This window comes from Dinoponera quadriceps, unplaced genomic scaffold (assembly GCF_001313825.1).
Source record: "Dinoponera quadriceps isolate SergipeBrazil2010 unplaced genomic scaffold, ASM131382v1 scaffold367, whole genome shotgun sequence".
NCBI classification, from domain to species: Eukaryota; Metazoa; Arthropoda; class Insecta; order Hymenoptera; family Formicidae; genus Dinoponera; species Dinoponera quadriceps.
In genome coordinates, this window is record NW_014554712.1 from 287,509 (window position 1) to 306,437 (window position 18,929).

At 49.4% G+C, this 18,929-nt stretch overlaps 1 protein-coding gene across 2 annotated transcripts in view; it reads right to left on the bottom strand.

The window, feature by feature from the left end:
* The window catches only part of LOC106741093, a 111,027-nt gene that overhangs the window by 37,386 nt on the left and 54,712 nt on the right, over positions 1-18,929 (bottom strand). For both annotated transcript variants that reach the window (XM_014612738.1, XM_014612737.1), the window contains exon 3: positions 17,805-18,037. In XM_014612738.1, the coding sequence (XP_014468224.1) occupies positions 17,805-18,037 (233 nt within the window). The remainder of the gene's footprint in view (positions 1-17,804; positions 18,038-18,929) is intronic.

The following is an 18,929-nucleotide window of genomic DNA, read 5'->3' on the forward strand; positions in this document are numbered from 1 at the left end:
ACGAGTACCTACAACACAGGATGTCCAATCTGCGCAGGTGGTCGGCCAATGGTCGGTCGGACGTCCGCGAAAGGGATGTACGGGCGAGAGGGAATTACAAGAGACAATCAGTCAATTTTTCTCCCGTTTCGATAACGAGGCCCGTGGCAGAGGAGGAGAGGCAAGAAACCGATCTGTATGTCAAAGCGACGACTCGGGCGAGTCGCGGCGGAATTACTCTTGCGCGAAGTAGTCACGAGCGGCGATGCGTATGAAAGATTATCCTCGGCGCTGCCGAGCGATTTATTCTCTCTATACAAAATTAAACCGACATAACTCACTCGCGATGCACCGTCAACCGATATGCAACGTGAAAGTCGATTCGCTGCTACACGACCGATATTTTTTCTATTTTCTTTTTTGTTTTTTTTTTTGCACCTGTAATCACTTCCCGGTATTATTGATCGCGCGAGCGAGCGTTTCTGTTCTGAAACTAGCCGCGATGCCGTCTACGACGACGTGTGCCACTCCGAAATTGACTACGTTGTTACGAAGAGAACGGGTTTATATTTAAAAGCAGAGCTCGGCGTATTTTTCGCTGATTGCTGCGAGCCGGGATTGGCCGTCGAACCACGATGGCGCGATTTCCCGTTCCGTGGGCAAAAGCGCGCTGAAAAAGCGGCGGACGCGCGCCGCCTCTGTAGTCATTAAAGTTAATTGACGACTCGTTACTCAGCGACGTGATTTCCAATCGAGATTCTTCATCAACCGAGCCTCGCGCGTCGCGGTTGAATGACACGTTTATGAGGCGCGCATGTATGTTTCTGAAATCCTCTCTCTGCTTACGCGAGCGCATTAAGTTGTAGGAGTTATCGAGAACAAACGGCAGTGATAAATGTATCGGCAAATAGTAAGTAACGAAGTAATAGCAGCTTCCATGCGCTACCGTGGTTGTGATCACGGAGAGATCGTCGAGATGTTTATAAATTTTCCTACACTGAGAAAAATATTCGATCACATCGGATAATCCGATTGGAAAGTAACAAACGAATGTATCCGATGAAAATGACGACGGACGTACAAAGGACGGATTAATTTGTCGATTAGGTTTCATCGGTGACTGCATCGGATACTTCATCGGACAATAAAAATAATAGTCAGATAAATCATTGAATTGGTTTATCCGATGGAAATTCCTCTCAATGTAGAAACGCCGCATGTCCCGCGCAGAAATTTTCCCAAACACTTTTCCACGCACATAGCATATATTCTGATCAGAATAACCAAAGTTGCCTCGAAAAATAGGATATTATCACTACGATACTACGTAAGAATCTTCTTCTATCCCTAACATGGGATGAAGCCTCTCGAAACGTTACACTTCTAACCAGAAATCTGCGTAGATTTTCCAACCGAAGTCCAGAATCCATTTCGAGAAACTGGGATTCTAATTAGATTCTAAGACATTTTCTGTGTGTTTACGTCGAGCTTTCGAAAACATAAATTCAACGTAGCGATACTTACGCAGCCCGAAGGCATCTGCCGTGCTTTTCGACTCTATCGGACGTGTAACAATCGCGGCGGAGTTTCTCACGGAACAACAGTCGGAGCAGCGGCGGGAGAAATCTCGGTGAGAAATAAACGTCAGGTAGAAGTGTGCTTCGCCCGTCTATGAGATATTACTCGTAAAATCCCTTAACGGAGACTCGCGGGACATTACGCGCCATTTCCCTTTCCGCCGTTCCACGGCGCGGAGTCCGATGATTTCGTCCGTTTCGACGTGAATATCTGTGTTCGTGTCGTATCGCTTCGCGGACGCGTCCGATCATATTTATTAGCGCGGCTCTCTCGACTGAATCAAACTACTCCGCCTTAAATTGTTTCTCGTTCCCGCGCACGCTCGCACGTGCGAATTTCGTCTCTACGCAGTTAATTTGTTAAGTAATACCGCCGCCGCCACTGTGTATATACCCAACGTGCTCCTCAGTAATTTTGCATCTTATCTGACAGAACGTGTTTTATCCCGGTGTGTATTCTTTGACTATTCCAATTATAAAGTTGGCGTTCCTCTTCTGAGAAGCGGTCTCATCACCTGGCGATAAGATTCGGATGGTTACTCGGATCTTTTGCGGCACCACTTAATTAAGCGTATTAAATGAATTCGAGGAGCATACAAAGAGTATAATATCTCTGTAACAGACTCGCCAAGTAGCGAAATTAAAAAAGAACACACCGCATAAAAGAAATATACAAAATCGCGCGCACAGTATTAATTCTAAATTCACGAGAAAAGGAACAACTCATTTCGATCTGCAGATAACTCCTGATCCCCCCACCTTCCCTCCTTGTTAGTTCACGTCAAGGCTCGAGGCGGTTCGGCGGAGGGTTAAATGCAGGGTATCGCGTGGATTTAAACGGCGGCCTCGGGTTAGTTTCCCCGAGAGAGAAAGAGAGAGAACCGTGGTAGCCGATCGTTTTCACATCGATACGAGGAACGCGTCTATATCGGTGTCAATTACGGCGCATGGCCTCATACTTGACCTCTCCTCATACCGAAGGAAGTCGGAAGAATATTGCGTAGCGCCGAAGGTTGCGCCACGAAGAGCGACGAGAGCCGCCGCTATTATCTATTCAAATCGAGAACGATTAAGACCGGCGTGTAACGCGTGAAATCCTCGCTCCGTCATCACCTGCGCGATACTTATCTCTCGAGGAGAGCGTTCTTCAAATTCCCATATCCCCGTATCGACCGCACAGACAAGTACATCCTGAGAGAGAGAGAGAGAGAGAGAGCCAGCGGTTGACGGTTGGTTTCCATACGACACGCTCGCTTTAGCGGGTCGACACGTGCTGCGAGTCGCGAGTTATCAACGGCACGCTATGAACAGCGATCGCGTTTCCATTGACTGAGAGAAGCATAATCTGATGGGAGCAGCGCCATTGCGCTTCAAGACCGCGATCCAAGTCGCGTCTGACGTTTTCCTACGGAGGGAATACGCGCGTGCACACTCGTGTGTGCACGCTTTGTACGTATTTCTACGGGAACGGCGGCGAAGGAGTGGACGGGCGCGCACGTACATTCACCGGCCACGTCTCGAACAAAAATAGAAATAACACGGTGCTTAGCATGAGAGAGCATGTCTGGCATGTACGAGGCGGGACTATCGATACCTGACAGCTGACCCGACCGGGGTCAGCGCGGGTAGGCGAAGCCCTACGATTCAAACGGAAAGGGAAGTCGTGACTCGGTCGCCGCTTCTTCCTTCCATACATACCTACCTACCTACCTACCTACCTTTACCTACCTTTGCTCGCATTTCATCATGCGACATGCGAATCGAAATCTCGTACGTAACGTTAGACAGTTTAATTATCATGGTGGTTGGATATTACGAGATATCAGCGAGCGGTTAAAGAGCCCTCATTCTCGCGAGCGTCGGCCGTTCATTATTAATCCTGGAGTGGTTGCGTGTCTAAGTAATACGAGTGGCTGACTCGTTAATGACAAGTGTTCCCCGTTTAAATCGACGATCGATTTTCAAGGAAAAAATCACTTTAGAAAGCAATCCTGTTTATTTCTATGGAAATAACATTCAGAAAAGATCTCCTTTTAAAACGGACGAGAGCAGTCCCTGTATTGAGGATAAAAAGTGTTACATTCGAGAAAATATTTCTTAACACATTAAGGGCGGGAGTCGTAGTAACTACGATTTGGCTCGACTGCCGCTTAAAGGCGGGAGTCGTAGTAAATACGATTTGGCTCGACTGCGGCTTAAAGGCGGGAGTCGTAGTAAATACGATTTGGCTCGACTGCGGCTTAAAGGCGGGAGTCGTAGTAAATACGATTTGGCTCGACTGCGGCTTAAAGGCGGGAGTCGTAGTAAATACGATTTGGCTCGACTGCGGCTTAAAGGCGGGAGTCGTAGTAAATACGATTTGGCTCGACTGCGGCTTAAAGGCGGGAGTCGTAGTAAATACGATTTGGCTCGACTGCGGCTTAAAGGCGGGAGTCGTAGTAAATACGATTTGGCTCGACTGCGGCTTAAAGGCGGGAGTCGTAGTAAATACGATTTGGCTCGACTGCGGCTTAAAGGCGGGAGTCGTAGTAAATACGATTTGGCTCGACTGCGGCTTAAAGGCGGGAGTCGTAGTAAATACGATTTGGCTCGACTGCGGCTTAAAGGCGGGAGTCGTAGTAAATACGATTTGGCTCGACTGCGGCTTAAAGGCGGGAGTCGTAGTAAATACGATTTGGCTCGACTGCGGCTTAAAGGCGGGAGTCGTAGTAAATACGATTTGGCTCGACTGCGGCTTAAAGGCGGGAGTCGTAGTAAATACGATTTGGCTCGACTGCGGCTTAAAGGCGGGAGTCGTAGTAAATACGATTTAGCTCGACTGCGGCTTAAAGGCGGGAGTCGTAGTAAATACGATTTAGCTCGACTGTACCTTAAAGTTTTTATGATCACACAAAATATCGCCCGCTCTAGGCCGAAAAACGAGGCGGGCGGCCGCCGCGCTACCTAGCATACTTTCGTTGAGATCGCCCGCCGTTAATGTGTTAAGAAGCATTGGAGTCATTGTTTTACTTGGATTAAGTAGATATTACTTGAATGCAGCGTACTAAGAAGAACAAAGTGTTACACGTTCAAACAATATTTACTTAATAATATAATAATATTTACTAATCCAAGTATAAAATAGTTACTCCAATACCCCTTAGCATATGTTTACCTGAATAGCATTCATTTCTTTCGGTGTAACTGGCAAATACATTAAGCCGCAAGATGGATGCGTGCTAGTAACTTTCGGGAAATGCATTTTAGCGCGCATGAATGACACCTGTCATTCGCGCGATCACTGTGGGGCTAACAGCAAAGTTACTCACTCGACGGAGATGCTCAGACGTTCGTGATGAACCAAACAAATAACTCCGGCGAGCGCGTTCGTCAATCGGGATTGCAATTGCACGGCTGTTATCGCGCAGAAATATCACCTCTCACCTCGAGACTTCGTTACACGACTTCGCCGAGGCGTCGTGAAGTTTTAATCAGAACCGTCGCCGCGGTGAAAGGATCCTGCAAGAGTCGCGCTCCTCGTGCCGCGCATTTCTCCGCGTTAACGTCGCCGGTGTTGCTCGGGATCGCGTTAATTGCCCGAGCCGCTCGGGGAGCAGCACTTCTCAGGTGATTTCACTGAGGAGCCTTAGCGCGATAGGCACGTACCCCGGGAACGAAAGGTTTTTTGCTGACACCTGTCGGAACGGCGGAGGCCACTCAGTCAGGTGTAATCCCGAAACAGGACCCACGTCGACGTGGTCGCCCCATTAAAATGACGGGCATGTCCGCGCTGACGCAACGTCCCGCTCGCTCGCTCGCTCGGTAAGTGGTGTAGCGTCGTTAATCTCGCGTGAGGTCCACCTCTCCTCGACTACCCAGAGACCTTAACGAGGGTGGCCGCGGCGGCGGCACGATTCTGGTAGCTGTCCTCCCGGCGTGGCGGCGCGAGAGAGAGAGAGAGACTCGAGAAAACCATTAAAAACGATAACTAGGGCGCCCCCGGTCCCGATTGGGATCTACCACATTCCGTGAGAATGTAGCATCTCCGTCTTCTTACCGGCCAACCCGGCATGACGTGGACACGAATACGCGGCGCAGCAGGTGCTGCCGTTTCTTACGCCTCGGGAAAAACTCTCCGGAGGTCCATTTGTTTCACCGCCGGGGGAAAAGGCTTCACAGGCAGCGGTAAGACTCGTGCGGATACCTCTCTCTCTCTCTCCACCAACTTTCTCTGTCGGTCGTTCTCTTCCGGATTACTGCGGTTAGCACTGGCACGACTCACGTCGATATATACTCGAATAATTCCCTTCTCGAGATTCCGCCGGCGCGAAATTAGTTCCTCTCATGTTCCGACTACACGCGCGCGCGCCCGTCCGCACGCGGGCATAACCGACGCGTAACGCACGGCGTGACTCAGTCGCGCACGTCGCTCGTGATGTTTTCTTTACGGTGCTAAACACGGGGTGCCCCCTCCTACGGATCCTCGCCGCGTCCGAGGTGCAGGTGGCGAATTTTAGAATCTCGCCGCGCTTTCTCTCTATCATGTCGGCGCGCGGCGACTTTGTTGTCACTTCTGCTCGTGCGTCCGCCGTTGTCCCGGCGACGTGCAAAAAGTCCATTTGCCGGCACGTTCGATCAATCAGCCTCAAGTTGGCCGTCGCGCGCTCTGTTGCGCGCCCGTATATATTTTCAGCGAAGTCGCGCGTCATCCGGCGCAACGCGTCGCCGAAGTAGCCAAATCTCTGAAAATGAGACCGATAAAACAATGGCGAGAGAGAAAGAGAGGTGCGTCCGTTTTCTTCCTGTTGTCGCTGCGGCAAGCGCGCTGTACGTCAGCATTATAATTCTTGGCAAAGGCTCGCGCTCTCCCCTCTCTCTCTCTCTCTCTTTCACTCGGTGGTGGTCTTTTTCACCGCAGCTGCTACCCTCGTCAAAGTCCATCCGATATTGTTCTATTCTCTTGCGCATTCGACAGGTAGCTCGAGGAACTAGTCATTCGAATGTCTTCGCTCGTGATTGTTACCGACGATAGTCGGAATCGTTATCGTTGACATCTCCATCGGGGGACCGAGAGTTTTCTTGTGTATTTGTGTTCGCATGGCACCGAAACCAGAGATACTTAGCTATGGTAACACAACAGCTATGGATACTTCAGGATACCCGCTCCTTCACCGTTGGAGCGTTCTGAAGAAATGCTCACGCGCGGCTCCGTATCTTGAACTGTGCAGCACTTTAAGGCCTTTCGCGATAACTAATGGTACAGACGCATAAACAGCGAACTGATAGGATTCAAGCCAGTCCGGATTCCTAAAAATTCCTTTTATATCAGCCCCACCGTGTTTTCTTCCTCATCACCGTCAGATTCATCAAACGAGCGGACGGTTGTTCGTACGGAAGAACGAGTCCCGTAAAAACGAACACGAAGAAATGTCATTTTTTCAGATCGCCCGTAACACTAGAAGCATCGAACGGTCATTTTTCCGTTTCTATTTTTTGTATTTTTTTTCTATTAACACCCTATTTCTCGCGTAAAAGATAGGATTCCGCAATTTTATTAGTGTCGGTCCACAATAGGTATTTTAAGCCTCAAGAAATTAACCAATCACGGTTAATTATTCTCTTCACACTCGACTGTGATTGGTCAATTTCTTGAGGCTCGAAATACCTCTCGTGGACCGACACTTATTTTTCATCAATCATTTAATAAAGGAAATGATAAAAAGCTACATAAAATTTCGGAATCCTATCTTTTACATAAGAAATGTGGTATTCATCTGAAAAATATAAACTGTCAGAAATGACCGCTCGGTACTTCCAATATTAATATTAATTATCGGTCGTAAGTCACCTCTCACGTGACAACAATACTTCGTCGCTGCGGTCGTACGTCACGTAGGAGGTGACAAGTTCGCATATTTACCGAAACCAGCTACAACCTAATGAGAATCACGCATAAAAAGCTAGCGTCCGATAAGGGTTAATACCCGTATTTCGTTGAATTCTTGAATTGGCTCCACGACAGGATGACGCTCACCGAGAATAATTTTAACGAGCACCGATAATGGCGCGTGCTTTCCTCGCAACACCTTGTCGCGAACGTTTATGTACAACGCGACGTTATTTTAATTTACGCAAATCGCGGTATACGAGATAATCGAGTAGTTGTGTGTCCTGAAAACACGATCGCTGTTCGATGCCGATGCGACAGGATATATCCGGCCGGTGTGTAGTCGCACACGCGACGTGAATTTCACGAAGGCTTATCTAATGCACAATTCACACCTTTCACCATTTGTACAAGTGACGATCGAACGGCGAGGTGTCTCACCGTTACATCGTTACGATGGCAATCCGAAAATATCGTTTCTTCATTCGCTCGAGGCGTTAGATTTCGAAACGAACCTGTCCCCTTGTAATCGATCGTTAAAGGAGGATTGTCGCATCGGGTTTATACTTAGCTTTCTGACAGTTTATAATTTTATTATCTGCTTGTGTCACATTCGCGTCCTCTCGACCTCGTTTCCGATTTCTACCGTTCGCTGTTGTTCGGTATTGCATATTTAACACCTGACGATAATACCGACGTAATTCGATGGAAGCGGAACGTGTCTTCGCGTTTTACAATATGCATATCGCGCGCGTCAGCGAGGACTTGATTTATTATTCGTTCGCGTTTCTTCTGTAACTTCAAACCCGCCGACGTCCATTTTTCTGCCGGCATGCGTTTTGTTGTGCGGCGACAAACGGTTCCAGGAAGGTAGGCGTATTAGCGCGAGGATTATCCTCCGCAGAAAGTGCACACGCTTGCCCGAACTTTGGGCCAGCATTTCTATTCTTGTGCGCGAGCTACGTGTGGCCAATTGCGAATTGTAGAGAGAGAGAGAGAGAGAGAGAGAGATTGTCCGGCCGGACGAATGCCTAGAGCATTATTAAACGCCGTGAAGCGCGAGGGTCTTAGTTTGCGGCGAGCTGCTTCTTTAATTTCGAGTGCGCCGACCGTCACGTAGGTACCCATTAACGACCATTTCGAATTTCTTCTTCTTCACCGGGGGAAGAACCGGCGGCGGGCCGAGCGGCGAAAGGGCAGGATTTTAATCCGAACGGGGGATTAAATTTTTTCTCCACTTTCGCGCGTATCGGAGTTTCACGCACCGCGCCGAAGAGCCCGACACTTTGACCTTCCTAGACTCGTGTGATTTCTCAATGAAGACAAAGACTCTCGTGTTCTCGGCTTGTGAGGACGGTTTTTAAATAATGGACGAATGAAGTACACAGGCCGGGATAATAATCATTATTACCATCTTGAGAATATCTTGGAGAAATAATAATATTTTATTAACGGCTGGATGAAGATGAAAAACACTTAAGTGAAAAGGCCTGCGTCGCGATTAAGACCGTTCGTCTCTTAAATGTAAACTTTTTTATCATTAGATATCGTATCGCTCCGACACCCGGTGTCGGGTTCTCACTAGTCAATTTCGGCTGTCTTTCAGTAACTGAATATATGACAAATTTCAGGCGCTACAAGTTATCGGTTTTCTTCTTCTAACGAAAACAGAAATTAATATCGCCTGAAATTTCGCCGTATACTCGGTTGCTACGGTTGCTGAAAGTCTCGGTCATCCGAGTAGTCGAAATTGACAGCACATGTTCTTTGGGTCTTCGCTTTCCTTTTCATTGAGAGAAGTTTACAATTCCAGAAGGCGCTCGAAACAACAATCATTGGTATCCAGTGCAGCTTCCGTTAGACGGATTTTCTCTCGCTCTCATATTTCGAAGGTACCTCAAAGCGTCGATATTACCTCGTCCTGTATTAAAAGTTCAGCGTGAACTTTGGCTTTTAGTTAAAGTGCTCGCGCACGATAACGTTTTATAGTTTCGGTCCGACGATGAAAGCGACCGGTATGCGCAGGGTAGGTTAACGTGCGCTCGAAAATTTTACAAGCCGCGTTTTACACCGTGATTATTGTCGCGCGAGGATTGATACGCGGCGATCTCGCGGTCCTGGCTCGCCTGGCCGGCGAGAGTGCACGGCGCGCGCGCTCCGCTCGTAAAAGACGGTCCTGCCTGAGACGAGAGACCGCCATCCATCAAACGGATCCCAAAGAAGTTTAACGATCGACGGACGTTAACCCAGTTGCGCGCGCGTGTGATGCCGGACGTGCGAGGGCCGGCTTATGATCCGGCTAGGGACCTCCATAAATCAGCGTATTTCGGTATCGCGGAAGCCCGCCGGTATTTATATAACCTCCTAAGTTCGCGCTCCGCGTCGTACTTTGTGTCCGGACGTCGGTGCATCGCGCGCACACGCTCTCGCGCTTGATGCTTGCCGTCTACGACGAATTTGATACCCGGCCAAGTGTGGCCCGGGCTGGGAAAACTGACTCACGACGGCCGTGTGGTGGACCAAGTTGGAAGTAACAGTCGGAGCGACCCGGGTTCCCTCTAAGCGAAATTGCAAATCTCTATGGGTAAAAAGCGCGAGAAGACGAAAAGTCTGATCTCGCATCGACAGGTGGTCGCCTCGCTGAAAAGGGTTAATTATAGAGGATAACTGGGGCATGTAGTCGCGACAGTTGCTCTCTTGTGCGATATTGAGCGGGAGATGTCTTCACTTTTGTCAGTGGGACGATCTCTCTCTCTCTCTCTCTCTCTCTCTCTCGTGAGATGTGTCTAAACTGACGGTGTTTCGGTGTCCCCTTTGCTCTCGTCGGCGCCGCGGTGTCCGCGGAAAGTAGAGTGTCTCTAGTTCGGGAAAAGTCTCACGTTACAAATTACAACAGCATTGACAGCACGTGTTTGTTCAACGTGTTAGCTTCGCCTCGTGAGTACGAAATATGACGATGGGATAAACAAAAATAGGATAAATATTTGCCGATAGAATCCGATAGAGAACGACGGAGGAAGAATGTAGAAGTACCTTTGAAACCTCGTATGTGTTTTTCTCTCTCTCTCTCTCTCTCGCTCAGAAATCGAGCTCGTCTCGCTCTATAAACTGTCCGCCGCTGACACACGTACAATAAATATTAATATTAGCGATGTTTCCCTTAGGTGTTATTATGCCTATTCGCGTGTTATTTTATCGCTCCATCGCGTCACGGCACAGATATCCGTTCCGTCGCAGCGTTTCTGATAACGACGAGTTCACACAAGTTGTCAGCAGGCGTCGTTGCCTCCCTGCGCGAATATTAATTCCTGCGATAATATTGACAACGGCACATATTCCCGAGAATTTATGGCGGACTGCGCGCTATTTCGTAACCGGCAAAGCAGCGGAATCGCACACATTCTATGGTGCTTGATCGGCGGGGATGAAAAAAAAAAGGCGGCATATATTCCGCGAAATTTATCGCATTCTCGACAGTATAACCCCCTAATGGGTTTCCGAACCTGTACATTTATCACAATCAACGCGCCCGATTGCGGCCGGCCATCGGGCGTGGGTGCGCGGAGCAAGAATACGCCGTGCGATTTTTAGCGAGATAAAGGATACGGAGGAAAGTACACACAGTGTCGGCCGCTTAGCCGCACAATTAACGTTTTCGTGTCTCGTAAAATCCCGGGCTTCTCTTTGTTTCCTGCCGCACGCTGTGACGCTTTCATATCTCACAATATACCCAATTGGTTCGCAGCGCTTTAGGTGTGCCCGTTTTTTCAGTTGATAAAATATCGGCGGCGCGAGTGTGTGTGTGTGTGTAGTACAACTAGAGAGCGGCGTATCCCGAAGGAATGCGAATAGCACGGGGGATATACGGCCGCGAAAGTTGCAAGTTGCGTGCCGTTTTATGACTCCATCGATTCTTCTCACGCAGCTTTGCTCGAGTACGCACCGAAGTCCGTGTCGGTTTTTGCTCGATTAAGGACGAGGTGTTCGGCGCGCTTCTCTTCCTCCGCGTCTCCTCCTCGAGAGAATGAAAGACAAGTCTCTCGACTCTCTTAATCCGCTTGAGAAAGAGAGAGAGAGAGAGAGAGAGAGCGGATATACTCGTACTCGTCGATTTCGCAACGTCCGGCTGTAAATTTATCCCGTCGTCTCTTGTCACTCGTCGCTCCTCTATTTTTCGCCCCTCGTGATTGCGACTTTTTTGCGCGCTCTCGCCGCGAGCTCTGCGGCAGCAGCCCTCGAGTGCAACAGATCCCAGCGTCCAGATGTGATGCGCTTCTACAACGCTGAATGCGCTGAAAGTGCCGATTGATCGGCGGCGCAAAATATAGCGTTTGAGAATCGGGAGAGACGTAATGAAATACAAGACGATGCAAGGAACGGTAGGGATGCAGAAGCGCAGTGCATTCGTTGGGAAAGTTTATAAGAGGAATTAATTCCTTTTCTTTTTTCCTGCGCTACGTTAGGGTATAAATCATCGTTCGTTTATTCGTTCCGCTCCAAAAGACAAATTCGCTGCTATTAAACAAATTTGATTAAATCCGAGGAGATCTTTCTCTCTGTGTTCAACCAAAGTCTTTCTCATATGGCGCTGCCGATCAATTCTACGGGCGTGTAACAGCATTTGCTATCGTACAGGGTAAATCACGCTCAGCACCAGAACTGCTCCGGCCAATTAAGCCCTCCCTGAAAATCCGCGCGACTCGATTGCTCACCTAATAAACATTTCCTCGTGTTCAGCCCACTACCGTTTCCCACAACAGTCGGCTGGGACTTATGCTAATGCCGCGCGGCAGAACTGGACGGCGATTTGCATCGCGGCGAGATGCAAATTATACCCGCGGCGTTATATTGCACCTCGACATCGACAATTACGCCGGCGCTTATTGGAATTTATATCTCAGTGATTTTTCTCTCCGGCCGAGAGGAGAGTGTCGTTAAAGAAGCCGGGCTCACCTCTAACGAGAAGCGTCCAGCAGCTTTGAGGGACAAGGGCTGTCCGGCGCCGTCGCGATACCATCTTCCTCGAAGTTTCGCGAGGCCGCGTCAAAGCCGATTTCCGCTTTTTCGATCGCGCGATAAACTTCGCAATTTTAATGAAAACCGACGAGGTGCGAGGTTTTCCGCGGCTCCGCTCGCTTTCTCAGCTCGCTTTTCGCGGGAATCTTATTTCAGCTCGGTTAACTTTAAGCGGGAGATAATTTTTTTTTTTACGCAACGTCGCTAACTCGACGCCCTCCTCGCGTGTCTTTTTCTCTCCTTTCGCTCAAACGAACCGCGACGTCCGCCCGTCGTGCAATTTCTCACGATCGTTTCGCAGCTTAATTTTTACAAGGAGGAAATTAGCATAGGCCGTGGCGACCGTTAAAGACTTTAAACGCCCTCGTGGCGATGATAGATGGCGATTGGGCCGCAACCCTCGTCGTCGTCCTCTGCACGGAACTTTATACGTGGCCATTGTTGCCTGACGATCGCTCGGGAATTAACTCAAAGGCTAATTGTCGATCGTAAAATCACGGACGCACGTCGTTACGCGCGAAATCGATAGCCCAGCATGATTACCGAGAATCTTCCGAACTGCGATATCTTTATCGATATTGAAGAATTAAGTTCCGCCAAAGAGATCGCGTGGATTTTCCGCCGCGCGTCGGGATAATTCACCAACGCTTAGCGCGATATCTTCCATGTGGATTTTCAGCACAGAATTATGAAAGCGAACAGTCCCGTCTGTAAAGTCGCTTCTTTAGAGATAAAATACGGTCGACAATTGATTTCTTCGCTGCGCGCGTCGTCCATAAATCTCCCATCTCACGACGTAATCGTCGGTTGTCTCCCGCCGCTTGGATATCTTCCTTCCAAATGTCTAGGATTTCTCGCAAGGAGATAAGAAAGTGATTAACGTGCGACGACCGTGGGCACACTCCGCGCGTCATCAGTTTCCTGACGATGTAAACAGGGCGCATTTATCAGTGGATTCATTGATTCATTCAGTCCAGCGGCAGGATTCGAATTCCACGCGGGGTCGTTGGAATCGACGCCGACGGGTTCACCGACGAGGTCCGCGAGTCGATACGCCGGTTCCCTCGATCGATGGCATCATCGTTAACGAGTACATTCAATGATAGAATCACGCGGGTCGCCGATCGTAAATTTTCTCCCGTCGCGGACCGATGCGGAAATAATAGGTGTGCGGCATTAACATATTCACAAATCACCGGTTTCCAGAGAAAGCTCGGACGAACGGGGAAACCTCTTGCTCGCAATTAATCGGAAAGAGAGATCAGGGGTCAACATATTCTCTCCGCCGAGCGGGACTCTCTTATTATTGACTCTCGATTTTCCTTCGCATTCCGATCCGACGCGATTCGCACTCACGATCGCTCGGCACGCAATTAATTAAGCGCGACCGATCGACGTTACGTGTGTGTGTGTGTGTGTACTGTGCCAGAAGAAAAGGCCGAAGGGACCGAAAGAAATCTCGATTAATCGCCGAACGTGTATTTCACGCGAGTTGCGTCGACCTCAACGGCCGTTTCGCGATACTTAATCGTTCTCATCGCGCGGTAATCGGCGCGGTTGATTTTCATCGGGCAACATTCGGTCGCACATCGCCATTTTTTTCTTTTTTCCTTTTTTATGAAACATCATTAAATCCTGCTAATGGCCTGTCTCTCCCATCGATTCGTTCGACCGCGAGTTACGGCGCAGCCCGTGGCGCGCTTATGGCATTACGTATTCATTACGCGGGGATAATAATACCATCGGTGGGGGCGGGCGATCGGGTGACTAATTAATCCGGCGTGGCCGGGCGAGCGATAAATATAACGAGAGAGGAGCGAGATTCGTCGGTTTATTCGGCTTTGAATTGCGTATTTATGACACGAGTGTGCCTGATCAGTCACACCGCGAAATGCGGCGCTCGCGACTATGTATATGACTCGCGTTCGCGGGAAATTGGAAAATTTCTCACCGGCCGAGAGGAACGTGTAATCAGCCGGGGGTAAAATTGAAATCCCGGCGTCTGCGTTTACGCGTCGGCGCTTTAATTCGAGGGGGCCCGACACCGGTAATTATCGACACCGGGTATGCACACACAGCTCTCCAAGCCCGCGTCCCTCGAGACCGCTGGAAACTCCGGCATGCATGCGCCGCGGGATTTCTCCCGGCGTAAGTGAAATTGGGTTAGGTCAGGGCTTCGGGGAATGATGATGGTGCGCGGCGAGAGGTGGAAGTCGATCTCCCGGGCCGTAATCGCCCGATGAAACGGCGCTGCAAAGTATCGGGTTGCGGGTGAGAGGTGCGGGCTTAAACCCGTAAACGCGACCAGTTGCACAATCACGACTACCGGCTATTCGCCAAATGAAGGTCTAAGGCTGGGAATGCGCCCTTTGTCGGCGCCGCAGTGAGGCGCCGCCGCTGCGTTCTCCTCCTCGACGTACTTCCGCGCCCGCGTCGCGAAAAATACCCTCACGCGAGAAGACGTTTCTTTCGCGCCGACTTTAGAGAGACTCATGAGGTGAGTATGGCAAACTCGTCGCTTCTGATTGGTTAAAAGCACCGAAGCTCCTTGTGCGTTGCAAATGCTTCGTATGTTTGTACGTCGATCAATCGTATTTTTTCTACAAGTACTCCAAATCGTTTTCGCGGCTTTAAGTGGACCGTGCCCGATCTTGATGCAAGAATAGATTGGAGGAAGGGTTAGAAGTTGAGGTTGATTCGTCGCGCTACAACAATCGGGTCTCCGTAAGTGATACGTTATTAATCTTGGAAGTGCTTGTCTCTTCGATTTTATGTACATGAAATAAAGCCATGAGTATGTACATATTATTTCCGAATTTTCGTGCATGTTGTAAAATGTCCAGCAGGAACTTTGGCGCCTTTAACTAAGAAACAAAGGAGATTGGATCACATGACGAATCTGCTTCTCTCTCTCTCTCTCTCCCTATGAGGATCCCTAGCCGAATCACACCGGATCACACGCTCGAGTGACCGCTGTCGCGGAGGAAGAGGCACGGAATTTTCGACGGGACGGCCGTCATTAGGCGCGCGCGCGCGCTCGTGAGCGAACGTTAAACCCCGCGTATCGATGGACACGCATAGCGCGACTGGAGACCTAATAATTTTCCGCGGGGATCACCGTCGTGTATAAACGTGCTTAAGTACAGCCGTCCCGTTAAAGTGACGCGGCGGACCACCGTGGACGACGGCGCGTGTCATCCGTCACATTACAGCGAGCGTGCGAGGCGGCGTTCTTAAGCGGGCCAGCGTTCGCGAATCGACGTGTATTGACAACTCACGCGGGACATGTTTACCCGTCGTTTCCCCCATGGTGTTAATTATATCTTAATGGCGGTGTCACGGCGGGCGAGAGAGAAGCAGCCTCGAGGAAAACGCGTCTCGCGCTTCTCTCGAGATAGGCAGCGTTTGCTTTTCTTTCTTTCCTTCTTATCGTATCCTGAGAGTTATTCGATACGAAAGCTGACTCGTCAATACAATCGCGTATTACTCGAAGTATCATTTTGTACTACTAATGTTACCGGATGTCTGCAAAGAAACGAAATATTTCGTGTGTGGGAATTATTAGCGACCGTTGAACGCGTGGAATCCGAGGTCGTTCGTTCGTTCGTTACCTCGTTCACAGTTCACGTTCGGATTTACGACGCAGTCTCGAGCGCGCGTCTGGTAGCGTCCAGCGGAGGTAAAAATAATTCAATTAGCCAACATTTGCCGTCGTGCCGCCGTATAATGCCACTTGTTTTCCGTGACACTAATGCGGTCCGCTCGAAACCGGACCAATTACTACGATTATTCCTATGTAGGTTAGATAAGAGACATTTCACGCGAGCAACCAATTCCGTGCACGCGATAACAAGCCGGGCCCGCGCGGAAGGGGGAAAGAGAAAGAGAGAGAGAGAAAATAGCCGCTTACCGCGGTCTCGGAATTTATACGCGAGCGTGCAAAGTGTCGTTCGCGCAACGATCTAACGATCTTGCATCGCCGGGGCGAAAAGAAAGGAAGAATTCGCTGATTTGCGGCTCGACGTCGCGGCGACGTCCCGCGTAAATCATGCCCGCATATTGTCGGCTCCTCGGGACATCCCGCTAATAAATTGCCCGCAATACAGTTTACACGATTAATGGTACTTTCTCTCGCCGGATAAAGTCCTCCTCCTTACGTCGGCGCATCCATCTCTCTCTCTCTCTCTCTCTCTCTCTCTTTCTCGTTGCCCGATCTGCACCGTCTCTGCAATCGTCTCTTTCTCTCGGCGATTTATCCGGCATGCGGCGAGCCCGCATTTACGAGAGTGTTTATCGTTCGATCGATCCGCCGCGCGCGCCGTTAATACGCTTAATACGTTATCCCGGCAAATTATGCGTCACGGCAGTTAATAATTATTACGGCTCCTCGCGCATACTTAATGTACGTTGAATTGCAAGTGAGCAAGCGTCGAAAGCGCGCGGGGAATTTTGTCGCGGAATCGCCGACGAAACCCGTACCAACGCCTGCGCGGTACACGTTTGTACGAGAATCAAGCGGATACTTTGGGAATTTTACCGACAGGAGGCTATTTTTCGACAAAGTTTGCGTATTATCGGTGTCGTCATGGAATTATAAATGTTTCATAGAAATACGCGAGAAATGAAACTGGAGTATCGTTCGGTTTACGCGCGAAAATGATTAAAAATGTCAAAGTGACATTTCAAGCTGCCGGTTGGCGTAAATATCTACCTGGCACAGAAATCCTGCAGCTTTACACGGGTCGAGCGTGTCGATGTTCCAATTTCACAGAACATTTTTTCTATATCTTCCCGACAAAATTTGCATCAAGAAGATAATACCGAAAAATATTTTTGTGGGATATAAAATTTATTTCACAAAAAACTTACTTGCACCATATAAGATTTATTTCGCAGAATAAATCTTGTATTCCACAGCTAAATTTTTCAATACTTTCTTCCCAGCGCAGAGACTCGAAGAGATAGAAGTTTTGCGGAAACATTTTCACATATCTTGATTTGATTTTTCGTTAAATATGATAAAACAGAATAACGTGCATTCATCGTGTCCGCATTTCATGTCGCACATAACAAGAGTGGCGCAATTGTGTCAATATTTTACGTAACATAACATTTTGAGGATCGTTACTCGTATTATTGACGCTTATCAAGTTCGTCTCTCAACTTTGGCATCCGCTTGATCGCAACTGCATTTTCTCCGAGTTACTTCCTTTGGTCTTTTTTATTAATTCGTTCTAAATCGATCAATCTCGCGGAAGACGTCGGAGGTTCGTCCAATCCGGGCGCCCAAGATCGGCCGGGACGGTAAGAGCGTTCCTACCGCGATCGTTTCTTAATTAAAGAATAAAAGTATATGACGGACTTACGTAGAATGTAAGCATTATGGGATGGGACTTCTTCGCCACACAGGTGAGCGCTTCCGACTTGCAACATCCGGTGTTGTCCGAGCACTCGTGCAATATGGCGCAGTGCGGATGGTAGATGACGGACGAATCCGGGTAAGAGTCACTGACTCGAATGACTTTGGCGCGCGGCCACTTACAGGTGCCCTCTGTGTTTACCTTCTTCCAATATTCTGCAGCTTCTACCAATGCAGCATCTACGGGCAAACATTCGCCGGTTAATCCTGGTGTGGTAGAATCCCTGTAATCCTATCAAAGAGCAGCAGGTGCGGCTAAATCGCGAAGCCGAACGAAAGCAAAGCTCCGGCTACACGCTCGGGCCGTATTGCTGTGTGTATGTGTAACAATTGCGCGCTTACTTAGGAAGTTCCGAGAGAACACAGCTACGCATGCGCGATTCGATTTGCGCAACGGCATTTCGAGGAGATCGCCTCTTTGATCCGACGACTTCCGGGACGGCTTGTAGTCCCGGGGTTTTCGAAACACTCGCCCCGACCTTCCCCCGAAGACTCCTCGAGATTCCCGAGAGCCGGTGAATTATTAGTTGTCGTGAAGGGCAGCTAGGAGAGAGCTGCGTAAGAGAGCCGTCCTACGTAAGCCGTAACGAGCAACGGGCGGGCTTTATCGTCATTCCGTGTAACTCATTAATTACTGTCTCGCGGGGGAGCGTCCGCGATAAAGGCGAGAGAGAGAGAGAGAGAGCGGATAGGTCAGATTAGAGCGGGGAGTCTCGTCGGAGCGGTTTTATCGCGACGGATCTCCTCGTTGCTCGTTAGATAGGCCCCCCGACACGCTCGGTTACCGATATAATACGCACGGCGCGCGAGCGAGAGAGGCGAAATTCGCGAGATCGAGATCGCGCGGCGGGTAGTTCGCGCGCGGACGAACCTCTGCCATTAAGTGACATAAGTCGCGCGCCGGTGCTTTCTATTGATTCAACGCGGAGATAGCTAATCGCTTTCTACGCGCGCTTCACGTACTGTCGATAATTACGAGGACGCCGTCACTCCGCATAATTCGCCTGAGCGCGCGCGCACGGAGAAACCGCGCATTGTGGCATTACGGGGATCCGTAGATTCTAGTACAAAT